Genomic DNA, 13649 nt, shown 5'->3' on the forward strand with positions numbered 1-13649 from the left:
GACATAATGCAAATGTGTGTGTGTCTCCCCAGGAGAGGAAGGAGATACGAGAGCACAGCGTCGGTGGAGGCCTGGAGCAGAAGGACCCGGACCAGCCCAAAGAGCAGGAGGACAGGCGGGGCAACAAGGAGAAGGAGCCCCACCGTGAGGGAGAGAGGTCGGAGAAGGCCCGTGAACGAGACCGGACCAAAGACCGTGACAAGGACAAGAGCCGGGACCGAGAGAGGGACAAAGACAAGAGAAGAGAGAAAGACAGGGAACGAGACAAGGAGAGGGAGAAGGACGGCGAGAAGAGCAAAGACAAGGAGACACACAGAGCGAGAGACCGATATAGGGATAGGGAGGAAGATGGAGACAGGGATAAACGGCGAGACAAGGGAGAAAGGGAGAAGGCGAGAGAGACCAGACACAAACAGGGGGAGGAGAAGACCAAGGTGCCAGAGAAAAGCGACAAAAAGGTAGAGCATGTCAGTCATTCCATGGCTTTGTCCCATTTAAATCCTTAATGTAACAGTAGTAATTGAATGTTAGTTAATATGAACACGTGTTTCTATGAGATCCCTGTGTGTGTGTTTTTAGGCCAGAGCGTCAGAGGAGTCAAAACACCGACCACATCCAGAGGAGCCCAGTAAAACGACCAAACCTGAACCAGTGGTAAGCACTCCCCTCTCTCCTATGAGCAGTATCTACTATTGTCAGTCATAATGTTGGTGCGCGTAGAAAGGAGTCATGAGTAGGGTTCTGGCGTTCATTACATTTTGTCAGCCGGTTATTGTCATGCAAAAGGCTGCCGGTCTCATGGTAATTGAATGTTATTTAATATGAATATGGTTAGCACCACTCATACAAGCTGCATACAAGCCTCTGATCAGCACCTTTTGGTACATTTAAAAATTCTATTAAATCAATTGAATATACCGCAAGTATGGGAACCAAGTGAAATCTGTTCGGGAACAACGATCATAACATGTATTCACAACTAAACATATTTCATTAGGCTCCCGAGTGGCACAGCGGTCTAAGGCACTGCATCTCAGTGCTAGAGGCGTCACTACAGACCCTGGTTCGATTCCAGGCTGTATCACAACTGGACGTGATTTGGAGTCCCATAGGGTGGCGCACAGTTGGCCTAGCGTCATCCGGGTTAGGGTTTGGCCGCAGTAGACCGTCATTGTAAATAAGAATTTGTTCTATTACTAGGCTATTCAAAATTTAAAACAAATTCACTATAATTGTTGGATAAATCTGAATGAGTTTTTATTTTTTTTATTTTATTTATTTATTTCACCTTTATTTCACCAGGTAGGCAAGTTGAGAACAAGTTCTCATTTACAATTGCGACCTGGCCAAGATAAAGCAAAGCAGTTCGACAACATACAACAACACAGAGTTACACATGGAGTAAAACAACATACAATCAATGATGCAGTAGAAAAAAATAAGACTATATACAATGTGAGCAAATGATGTGAGATAAGGGAGGTAAAGGCAAAAAAATGCCATGGTGGCAAAGTAAATAAAGTATAGCAAGAAAAAAACACTGGAATGGTAGATTTGTAGTTTGAAGAAAGTTCAAAGTTAAATATAAATAATATGGTGCAAAGGAGCAAAATAAATAAATACAGTAGGGGAAGAGGTAGTAGTTTGGGCTAAATTATAGATGGGCTATGTACAAGTGCAGTGATCTGTGAGCTGCTCTGACAGCTGGTGCTTAAAGCTAGTGAGGGAGATTTTTGTAGTTCGTTCCAGTCATTGGCAGCAGAAAACTGGAAGGAGAGACGACCAAAGGAGGAGTTGGCTTTAGGGGTGACCAGAGAGATATACCTGCTGGAGCTTAATGTAGGCTAGACCAACTATGTACCAAAGATATCTTAAATCAGTATTTTTTAAAATGTTTTTCTGCCATGTGTAATATACGGTTGGCTATGTATTGTATAACGACACAATCATTATTTTAATTCAGGATTTTTTTCGGGCTCATATATATATTTATATATAGGCCTATGGTTATGCATAATCTCTAATATGCTATGGCTGTTTTTGAATTATCACCTTAGAACGAAATGGACAGATCTTTCTGTTAGGCTTTGAAACAACATCCACGAGGACCATGTTTTAAACACAGTTTCAACCTATTGTTGAACTTCTTTCTTCAAATTGATCAATCACAGTGAGTTTTAAAAGCACATACTGTTTTGATAATGAGTGTTTGATGTGATTTTCGAATGCGTTTGCATTGATGTCAGAGTGGATAGAGGGACAATAGAGCCCTGAGTACCAGGCCATTAGTGACCTGATGATCGTTAGCGAGTTGGCTACTACTAACACATTTTTTACTGCAGTTATGACTCATGACTGCCAGTGTGGCGGTAATGCGGTCAACAGCCCTAGTCATGAGTGCATTCAAGTGTGTGTGTGTGCCACTGAAAATTTGCTTCAACAATAGACAAACGTAGGCTCTTTCTGTTCAGAACAACCCGGGGTACGACGCCATGTCATCTTGTAACTGTACATCAAACATCGTGTTCACAAACGTTGACACTGTATATCAGCGGTCCCCAACCCCCGGGTCGCGGACTGGTACCAGTCCGTGGGTCATTTGGTACTGGGCCGCAGAGAAAGAATAAATAACTTACATTTATTTCCGTTTTATTTATTATCTGAGTCTGAACGATGTTTTATTTAGAAAAATGACCAGATTCCCTCTGTTACATCCGTCTATGACTCACTCTTGACGCTTGTCTCGGTCACGTGATACGTTGCCGCTAAAATTAAACCCACAAGCTAGCAAAATGAGTAAAAAACAAACGTCCTTGGAAAGTTTCTTTGCGAAGTGGAAAAGGCCCAGTGAGGAGACAGAAGAAGAGCCTACGACTTCCAAGAAAAAGAAAGCTGCATTTAACAGACAATACCAGGAGTCCTACTTAAAATATGGATTTATCGCGACAGGTGATTCCCGCGCACCAAGCCCGCTCTGCATAATATGCGGCGACCGGCTCTCTGAGGCAATGAAGCCTTCAAAACTGCTTCGCCACTTGGAGACCAAGCACCCTGCATTAAAAGACAAGCCTTCGGAGTATTTTGAAAGAAAAAAAGCATGAACGAGAAGGACAGAAGCAATTACTGAGGGCCACCACAACAAATGCGAGTGCACTGAGAGCCTCATACTTGGTGGCTAATCGTATTGCTAAGGCTAAGAAGCCATTCACCATTGGTGAAGAATTGATCCTGCCCGCCACTAAAGACATTTGCCGTGAACTTCTAGGAGAGGCTGCGGTTAAAAAGATAGCACAGGTGCCTCTTTCGGCTACCACCATCACTCGGCGCATTGAGGAAATAGCAGAGGACATTGAGACACAATTGTTGGAGAGGATTAATACATCACCGTGGTACGCACTCCAGGTTGACGAGTCTACAGATATTGACAACAAGGCAATATCTTTATCAGGAGGATGTGCATGAGGATATGTTATGTGCACTATCGTTGCCAACCAAAACCACAGCTGCAGAACTATTCAAGTCGCCGGATGATTATATATCAGGAAAACTGAAATGGTCCTTTTTGTGTCGGCATATGCACAGATGGAGCTGCTGCCATGACCGGCCGGCTGTCTGGTTTAACTACTCGGATTAAGGAGGTTGCACCTGAATGTGAGTCTACGCATTGTGTCATTCACAGGGAAATGCTGGCTAGCCGAAAAATACCACCGGAACTTAACAGCGTATTGAATGATGTCGTTAAAGTTATTAACCACATCAAAGCACATGCCCTTAACTCACTCTTGTTCGAGCAGCTTTGTGAGGTGATGAACGCGGAGCACAGACACCTTCTCTTATACACAGAAATAAGATGGTTATCCTGAGGGAGATCGCTGGCCAGAGTGTTTGAATTACGAGAGACGCTGCAGAGATTTCTCTCAAAAAAAGTCACCGCCGGCAGCACATTTCAGTGACGAGGAATGGGTCGCAAAACTCGCTTACTTGTGCGACATATTCAACCTGCTCAATGAACTCAATCGGTCACTTCAGGGGAAAATGACAACTGTCTTCAAGTTGGCAGATAAAGTAGCTGCATTTAAAGCCAAACTTGATTTGTGGGGACGGCATGTGAAGAGGTATATTTGACATGTTTCAAACATTCGCAGGGATTTCGGAAGAGACTGAGCCCGAGCCTTCATTGTCCCAGCTGGTGCACGATCACCTGTCTTTGCTTTTAAGAGTTTGAGCACTACTTCCTAACCACAAAAGACCCACGAACTGCCAAGGAATGGATCCGCGACCCATTTGTCAACAAACCGGGTGAATCCAGCATGTCTATGCAAGAAGAAGATCAACTGCTGGAGATCGCAAATGACGGCGGCCTTAAAAGTATGTTCAAGACAACAACTCTGCCGGTGTTCTGGATTAAAGTCACGGCAGAATACCCTGAGATCGCCAAAACAGCACTGAAAACCCTGTTGCCATTTCCGACATCCTATTTGTGTGAAGCGGGATTTTCTGCAGTGACAGCAACCAAAACAAATGACGGAGTAGACTGGACATAAGCAACACACTTCGGGTGTCATTGTCTCCCATTACCCCTAGATGGGACCGTCTCGTTGCAGAGAGACAAGCTCAGGGCTTCCACTGATTTAGCGTTATGGTGAGTTGAATTTTTCATGCACTTTATATTTGTTTTTGTGTTGTATCTTATGTTTAAGGCATGTTTAAACGTTACCATAGCGACCAGAGAGTGTTAGGGGGCAGAGAGGATGTTACTCATGTTATGTTGTTGGTGCGATGTTACGAGGACGCTGCTAATAAAGTTGCATACGAGTACACAGTGGATTCACGTTTATTATTATATTTAAAAAATACCACCGTTTTTATGCCGGTCGTATCATTTTATTTTGTGTATTTATCCGCCACACCTTAAAGGCCGGTCCGTGAAAATATTGTCTGACATTAAACCGGTCCGTGGCCCAAAAAAGGTTGGGGACCGCTGATCTGCAGCACTCTTCATTCAGTAAAAGAGGTCAAACCACCAGAGATGGAAAAAGAAGTCTCCACATTTTCTCAGACGGCTATAGACTATCACTACATTCATGGACTGATGTTGAATGTGCTTTAGTTGTGTGACAGATTTGACTTAGCTACCATAGACCACTCGTCCTAGTACCGCATGACCGTAGACCAGGATGAAATTGCCATCCATTTGGCCTTTTACATATTCGAGAATATTATATTATACTCATGTAGGCTATTTCTATGGTGCTATCAGTGTGATAATGGTTGATTTCTGTGCTCCTTGCCACTGGAAGCTTCCACTGGAGCCTATTGATACAGCTGAAGAGGTATCTCTTCCATGGCCGTCTAGCCTAATGCTCCCTAGTCTAGCTCGCTAGAGCTATAAAGCATAGACCTGGGAAGGGTAAACTGGGTAGTACGGTATGAGTGTTTTCCGTGGGAGTTTACTACGATTGCCTAGCGTAGCTGGTCATGCCATGCTTTGGAAATAGTGCTATGCCATTAACCATAGGAGGTTGGTTTCCACCGCTTTACTTCCATTGTAGCGCCGTTTGGTGGAAGTTTCGGACACGCCTGGATTCAATTGCTAATCTATTGTTTACCCGATGTTTTCTTTCTTTTTTTTATAGGCCGCAGAAGTCACAGACAAACAGGTAACCTCTTATTTTCAAAACGGGGCTGCCTATGTCCTTCTTTTTCTAAGAATGACCCTGCATGTTTATAAGTGTGTGTGCACTTATAAACATGAATGGGACACACTTATTCAGTCATCCTCTCTTCTACTCTCCTCCCTCTCCTCCTCCATCTCTCTTCCTCCCTTCCTCTCCTCAGTCTGACAGTCCAGCCAGAATACCCCGGCCTTCATCTGCTAAGGGGCAGAGGCGCATGCCCAAAGCAGGAGTCCAAGGTAAAAACCCCTCTCTCCAGCCCCTCTGCTCCTCTCAAATATCCCAGCCTTCTAGCCTTTCACTAAAGTCATACTTCTGTTTACACAATAATATGAGTAGAGAAATAAAAAAATCAAATACTTTTTTTTTGTCGCCTCTTTTCCAGAAGAGTCTGACGGTGAAGGAGGCGAGTATTTCTCTCACTGCACCTATACCTTCTCTCAGTAGATGGCGCTGGTGTGTCTTTTTCATTTAGTGATCCAGGGTGGACATTTTTATGCGTCTCTGTTCTATAAGCCCTAGCAATCAGCATTTCTTGCTATCAAGTCCATCGATTGTAAGTTCCAATGAAAGATGTGAGAAGGTGTGTTCTCATATCAGCGTCATGTTGTTGTAGATGGAGACACTCCGTTGGCAGAGAGGCCAGTCCCCCTGGAGAACGGCGATGCCACAGACGCAGTGCCAGCCCACACGGCCCACAGGTCTGTGTGGTGTTTGACAGTTGATTTAAGCAAATTAGCAGGGTTTGAGGGCCATGGGCTAACATTTTTATTTTTGGTCAACCAGCCACTGTTTCAGGTCGATTTAAAAAAATATATAATCTACTGGCCACTCATTTCTTTTACCAGCAAAAATATTTTGGGGTCCATAATTACATTAAAAAAAACTGATGACCAACCATGCTTTGTAATGTTTCTAAAACAAATGTATTAGTAAGAAAGTAATTTCATTTTAACCAAAATATCAGATGAGAGAAAATGTTGAGCTGCTCCTTTTAAGGGCGGTAGGTTCCCGTGGTAAGGGGGACCACTCAAGTTGTCTGTGTGTGTGAGATTATGGAACTGACCAGTAGTAGATGCGTCTCTTTATCAGTTGAAGCAGCAGACTCAAACGAACATGGAAAAACAACCAAGCTCATGAACAACACATTTTAAATAGTCAAGAAATATGAGGACAGTCTTACTTTTGTAGACTTTCGAGGAAATTAGACCAACTGTTAAGCCTGTGTGCAGCGCCTCCAAAAATAAATCTACCTGCACTTAACTCACTGCGCACAGCTCCCCAGCCATGCGGTGTTGTAGTTATGAAACAAAACGGCAGAAATACTTTGAAAACAGCTACTGCAGCATTTCTCTGCTATAAATCACAACTTGCACATGTGCCCTTACTTGGCTTTTGACATGTAATGCTCGCAATGTGGAGCCCTGCAAATTGACCACCCACCTAAGCGTCTGGTGAAATAGACCATTCGTACCCGCCAATACCTAAAATCTACCCACATTTGTCAATTGTTAATTGTATGCCCTGTTGAGGGCACTGCTCAATTTGCACAGTCAGCAACAATTGAAATGGTCTCTCCCAAAACCTCACTGCTTAAAACTGAAGTTTTTGCCAATTTCTTCTCGGTGGGATAGAAAGAGTTTCGAAACATTCTACAAAAACAGAACTCCATTCACTGATGCGAACCCTCCACTTTCTCCTTTTTGATCAACCGCCGCACTCAACGGGCGCACTTAACACTGTCTGTGTCCCAAATGGCACCCTATTCCCTGTAGAGTGCCCAGGTCAAAAGTAGTGCACTAAATCTAGTGAATAGGGTGTCATTTGGGACGCCACCCCTGTGTATTCTCAACCCCCTCATTACATTTGATTAGCCACTTTCTCTCTCTTTTACACCACAACAAATTGCTCTGCTAGTCCCCACTCTCAATTATATTCTTCTCAGCGTAACATCAAACACATGCTATCCCATGGTAGAGTGACTGACTGACTGAATGGTTAGTGTTGCAATTGAGGTCCCAATAGAGTAGGGTTTCTCAACTCTCGTTCTGTGGACCACTCTATTTTCATGTTCTCACTACAACCAGCTACTCCAATTAGACTGAATGAACTGGCTAGTATGTGAATAATTGTTCTAACTAAGTGCAGTAACTTTTCACACTCTCCCGATCCTGTCTATCTGTCTTTGAATATCTGTGATTCTTTGAAGATATGTGATTCCCAGAGTCTCTTGGTTAAATGGTTCTCCTGAACCAACCAATCTGATGGCTAATTCCTGGTGTTGAATTGATGCTCAATTAGAGTACAGTACAGCATACACAGTGTGTCCCCATGATCAGCTTTGAGAAACCCTGCTATATAGAATAGCGGATATTGGTGAGAGAGAGTGGGGTTTACTGACTGTTAAAGGAATTTCCAGGTGAACTAAAAGGAGAGCAGTCGAGGGTAGCCTAGTGGTTAGAGCATTGGACAAGTAACTGAAAGGTTGCAAGTTCAAATCCCCGAGCTGACAAGGTACAATTCTGTCGTTCTGCCCCCACTGTCTCCTAGGCCGTCATTGAAAATAAGAATTTGTTCTTAACTGACTTGGCTAGTTAAATAAAGGTAACATAAAAAAAAAAAAAAATATATGGTCTATCATAAATCAAGTCGGTTTAATACAAGTTGCAACATGAAAAACAGCCTCCAGCATAGAAAATGTCTAACGGGCCCTCTAATCACACAGTACCAAATGTTCTTGTACAAAGTCACAACAAAAGACTGTGACTTTGCCAGCTGCTGCAGAATCACACAATGTTCATAAGGTCATCAATATAATATCAGTGTGCCGCCTGTTAAGTGTACCTTCAGTCTGACGTCAATCACTATCGACAGAATGAGTTTAATAAATAACAGTCTAGAGGCAAGTGACCATCAACCTGTGACAGAAATTTGTGTCACAACTAGAACACTTGAAATGTGTGTTACAGAAAGGGAAAACATATAAATATGCTAAGCATTGTGTTATTTACTCTTAAGTAAATATTCACTTTATTCATCTTAAATATTCCCCATTACTCTGACTGTGGCTGATCATTCATTAGTGTGGCTTGACTTCTCATCTTCCCAACCAGCAACCGAAGGATACCTCGGCCCAACAGCGCACGGCCTGCCCCTCCTCGGTTCAAGAGGCAGGAGAGCTATGCTGACGTGACCCCAGCCGAAAGGTGACCTCCCCTCATACTTTTTACTTCCAGTGTCACTATGAATGATACAATTGTCAGCATAGCGGCACTGCATTCAGGTCACAACATTTTGGAACTTTTCGAAATGAATGATTTAGCGAAAACATGTAGATTTAGGTGTTACGTCAGCTCTATTCCATGACATTTCTATCTGCAAAGTTTCACAATGTTTAGCGACTGAACCCGGGCCCGAGAAAATTATATGTGCTTTGCTCCATTGCCTTCTCTAAGCCACATGTGTGTGTTGCAGGCTGACCAGTGCCAAGCCCCCGGCGGCTGTCATCATGGAGGGGAAGAAGCTCTCTGAGGATGAGGAGGAGGATGAAGATGAGCAGTTTGTGGTGGAGGAGGCTGCCCCTCCTCCCCCCGACATGCCCGACATGGAGATGGTGAGGGAGCACATACAGTTGAAGTTTACATACACCTCAGCCAAATACATTTAAACTCAGTTTTTCACAATTCCTGACATTTAATCCTAGTAAAAATTCCCTGTCTTAGGTCAGTTAGGATCACCACTTTATTTAAAAAATGTGAAATGTCAGAATAATAGGAGAGAGAATGATTTATTTCAGCTTTTATTTCTTTTTTCACATTCCCAGTCGGTCAGAAGTTTACATACACTCAATTAGTATTTGGTAGCATTGCCTTTAAATTGCTTAACTTGGGTCAAACGTTTCGGCCATTTGGAAGACCCATTTGCGACCAAGCTTTAACTTCCTGACTGATGTCTTGAGATGTTGCTTCAATATATCCACATCATTTTCCCTCCTCATGATGCTGTCTATTTTGTGAAGTGCACCAGTCCCTCCTGCAGCAAAGCACTCCCACAACATGATGCTGCCACCCCCATGCTTCACGGTTGGGATGGTGTTCTTTGGCTTGCAAGCTTCCCCATTTTTCCTCCAAACATTACGATGGTCCTTATGGTCAAACAGTTATATTTTTGTTTCATCAGACCAGAGGACATTGCTCCAAAAAGTACGATCTTTGTCCCCATGTGCAGTTGCAAACTGTAGTCTGGCTTTTTTATGGCGGTTTTGGAGCAGTGGCTTCTTCCTTGCTGAGCGGCCTGTCAGGTTATGTCGATATAGGACTCGTTTTAATGTGGCTATAGATACTTTTGTACCTGTGATTTGCACTTTTCGCACCAAAGTACTTTCATCTCTAGGAGACAGAACGCGTCTCCTTCCTGAATGGTATGAAGGCTCCGTGGCCCCATGGTGTTTATACTTGAAGGTACCAGATGAACGTGGTACCTTCAGGTGTTTGGAAATTGCTCCCAATCATGAACCAGACTCGTGGAGGTCTACATTTTTTTTTCTGAGGTCTTGGCTGATTCCTTTTGATTTTCCCATGATGTCAAGCGAAGAGGCACTGAGTTTGGAGGTAGGCCTTGAAATACATCCACAGGTACACCTCCAATTGACTAAAATGATGTCAATTAGCCTATCAGAAGCTTCTAAAGCCATGATATTTTCTGGAATTTTCCAAGCTGTTTAAAAGCACAGTCAACTTAGTGTATGTAAACTTCTGACCCACTGGAATTGACAGTGAAATAATGTTTATAAATAATGAAATAATTATTTCACTGTTTACAGACAGTGAAATAATCTGTCTGTAAACAATTGTTGGAAAAATTACTTGTCATGCACAAAGTAGATGTCCTTACCGACATGCTAAAACTATAGTTTGTTAACAAGAAATGTGTGTAGTGGTTGAAAAACGAGTTTTAATGACTCCAACCTAAGTGTATGTGAACTTCTGTCTTCAACTGTGCATATCTCTCTTCTTTTACGTTATGAAAAATAGATCTGAGAATGCCGTACCTCTACTTTTTGCACATCCATGCCCAAGCTCTCATGGTTCAATGTTGGAAGTGAAACATATAGAAACATATTTCAGGCCCTAAAATGGATAACTATTATAAGTTGTATTCAAGAGAAGAGGGCATCAGCATTGTTCATTCTAAATATTTTTAATTGTTACACCACTATTTTGTTCTTCCACAGGACCCTTCAGTGGGACTTCAAGGCGATGAGAAGCATGGTAAGCAATCTTACAAGCCAAACAATCACTTAATTTGACCTTGTAGGTGCTAAGAATTCTAGTACGTACTTCTACAACTTGGTTTATATCAATGGGACTGTAAATTACCAACACTTAAAACTCCTGCACCTTGTTTATCCACAGGTGGGCTGGTGAAAAAAATCCTTGAAACCAAGAAAGACTTTGAAACATCACCATCATCTCCAAAGTCCAAAGACCAGGTAAGATGTCAATGGTGTCTTACAGATGTAGTGATCTTGATCTCCACTAGAGGGCAATGCAATGACGCCATAACGACTGACAACTCTCATTCCTCTCCTGTGACTCAGTTCTAGATGTTTCCGTATCTCTCAATCAAACTGTTATTTCTGGAAATTCAGTACCTTAGGGATGTGGGGTTGCAAAACCGAAAGCATACAGTCTATTAGCTAAAGAAAGCATATCGCAAATGGAGTGAAGTGTAATTGCAAAAACCTATTGAAAATCTTGATCACTTCAGTGGAGCTAGAGAAACAACAACATAAAGTGGGTTGATTGCATCAGCGAGATGTCTCAACCCTTTGTGTACTAATTTAATGTGCTCGTTTCACATTTTGTGTTTTGTAAGTGTTATTGGCTGAGAAAGTGTTGTGAAAAGCTATCTAAATTAGGCTTATCTAGTGCCAAGTCACAACAACCAGTTTGAGAGAAAGTATATAGATATATTTCTTGTTCCCATACTGACCGAATTGTATAATTTTTAATGGAAAATGGATTTGAATGAACTGCGTAAATTTAAAGGCCCAGTGCAGTAAAAATGTTTACTTGAAGTGAGTACAGGCTTAACTGAATGAACAACTGAGACAAAAATGCTAATTTGAAAGTTTAGTCAATAGTTTGAGAGATGGCCTTGTCTCCAATAGACGGCCCCCATAGCCAGATGCCGGGATGGCAGGTAGCCCTATGCTGGGCAGCTGGCATCGAAACTCACCAGCTGGGAAAAAGAGGTTCTGATGACAGCCTTCAGTTGGGGGAGGTGGCAGGTCGGCGATGATACTTTGCTGTAAGACGCAAGTGAAAGAAACAAGGGGTAAGCCGTCATTTAAATACATCACAAGATGTATGCCCATTAGTGAAAGGAGAGCAAGGTGATTGTGCCCATAGCAGTGGCGGTCGGTGCCGTTTAAGGTCAGGGCGGATGACTCTTTTTTTTTTTGTTTGTATTAATTTTTCTATTATGAGCATGGCCTTATTTCTATTACAGCATATTGGATCACTGTCATTCATATTCGATTCACCCAGCTCAATTTAGCATCGATAGGTTTAGGCTACTACATGATACTCAAATTTTCCCTATACCCATCATGAGGTTGCTACAACCTAGCCTATGAATGAAAGTTTACAACATAGGTGCGCAGGTCGCAAGAAAAATTTGAATAGTCAAGGATGACCGTGCCATTCAATACCACCTTGCACACTCTTGCCTGCATCTAGCTGATCTAGGGTGTAATCATTAGTCCAACAGTTGCACATGAGAGTTTCTATTGGACAAATTCAGATATGTTTATCCCTTTTTGGTTCTGTTTGCTTCCGTTTTTAAGAAACATTTTTCAACAGAATTGGCTCAGAATGAATACACCCCTGATCACACGCAAACACAGCTCACTTTCATAGCAGCCACATATAAACAGCATGATCACATAATTCCTTCTCGCATCTACGTGCTTTCTTCCTCTCATCTTTTCGCTTCGCTTGTGGACTTCAGTGTACAACAGATCAGCTGTCTGTGACCAGACAAAAAAAACTTTCCTAGCCAAACCTTCATATCATAACCGTTTACTGCTACAAACAGCCTGCATCGTTGTCACCATATTAGCTAACGTCATAGTCAACATGGCTACTAGAATCCTTTCGGTAATAGATTCATTCTCTGATCATTTGATTGGGTGGACAACATGTCAGTTCATGCTGCACGAGCTCTGATAGGTTGGAGGACGTCCTCTGAAAGTTGTTATAATTGCTGAATTTCTATGGAAGGGGGTGAGAACCAGGAGCCTCCTAGGTTTTGTATTGAAGTCAATGTAAGCATTTCACTGTAAGGTCACTGCAAGGTACACCTGTTGTATTTGGCGCATGTGACAAATAACATTTGATTTTACAGAGTGCTGGTGAGGCTACTGTAGACCTTCATTGCAAAACAATGCGTTTGGTGACGTAAACATATTTTCTATAGTTTTATCTAAAAAGCATAACTTTTCTAGTGTTTCACTTTTTTTTAATGAAATTCACTGATGGTCTTCCCCTTCTTCTTCTGAGGAGCCTCCACTGGCCCATAGGTTATTTAGCAAGCGTTGTGAAGTTGCATTATTCAACTGTGCTCATTGGCTATAGGGTAATAGGTGACTGACATTCTGCACGTGGCTAATTGACAGTAAAGGAGGAGGAGTGACATGACGCTGTGCTGTTGATCAGAAGATTTGTACACATCAGACATAAATTCCAGCTGTGCCCATGATAAAGGATGCAATGTGAATTATTTTGTAGGCCGAAGATAAGCATTCAGACCAGCCTTACTGATTTGAACTTATGTTAAAGGAGTGGTTTCCTATTTCTGAAGTCAATCTCTATTTTTTTATGTAAAAGGCATGTTATAGAATGGTGCAGATACTACCTTTTGTTTTTGAGAAACTTACCCCAGCTGCGATAGGCTTCGTCATTGCTCGTT

At 42.3% G+C, this 13649-nt stretch overlaps 1 protein-coding gene across 2 annotated transcripts in view; it reads left to right on the forward strand.

Moving 5' to 3' along the window:
- The window catches only part of LOC115156169 (TRAF3-interacting protein 1), a 41550-nt gene that overhangs the window by 13909 nt on the left and 13992 nt on the right, over positions 1-13649 (forward strand). Inside the window, exons 5-14 of one of the 2 annotated variants that reach the window (XM_029703515.1) lie at positions 33-458; positions 580-654; positions 5637-5660; positions 5839-5914; positions 6061-6081; positions 6292-6376; positions 8789-8881; positions 9150-9288; positions 10909-10945; positions 11090-11166. In XM_029703515.1, the coding sequence (XP_029559375.1) occupies positions 33-458; positions 580-654; positions 5637-5660; positions 5839-5914; positions 6061-6081; positions 6292-6376; positions 8789-8881; positions 9150-9288; positions 10909-10945; positions 11090-11166 (1053 nt within the window). The remainder of the gene's footprint in view (positions 1-32; positions 459-579; positions 655-5636; positions 5661-5838; positions 5915-6060; positions 6082-6291; positions 6377-8788; positions 8882-9149; positions 9289-10908; positions 10946-11089; positions 11167-13649) is intronic. The other variant, XM_029703516.1, reaches the window with a different exon arrangement.

This window comes from Salmo trutta, chromosome 20, assembly GCF_901001165.1.
Source record: "Salmo trutta chromosome 20, fSalTru1.1, whole genome shotgun sequence".
NCBI classification, from domain to species: Eukaryota; Metazoa; Chordata; class Actinopteri; order Salmoniformes; family Salmonidae; genus Salmo; species Salmo trutta.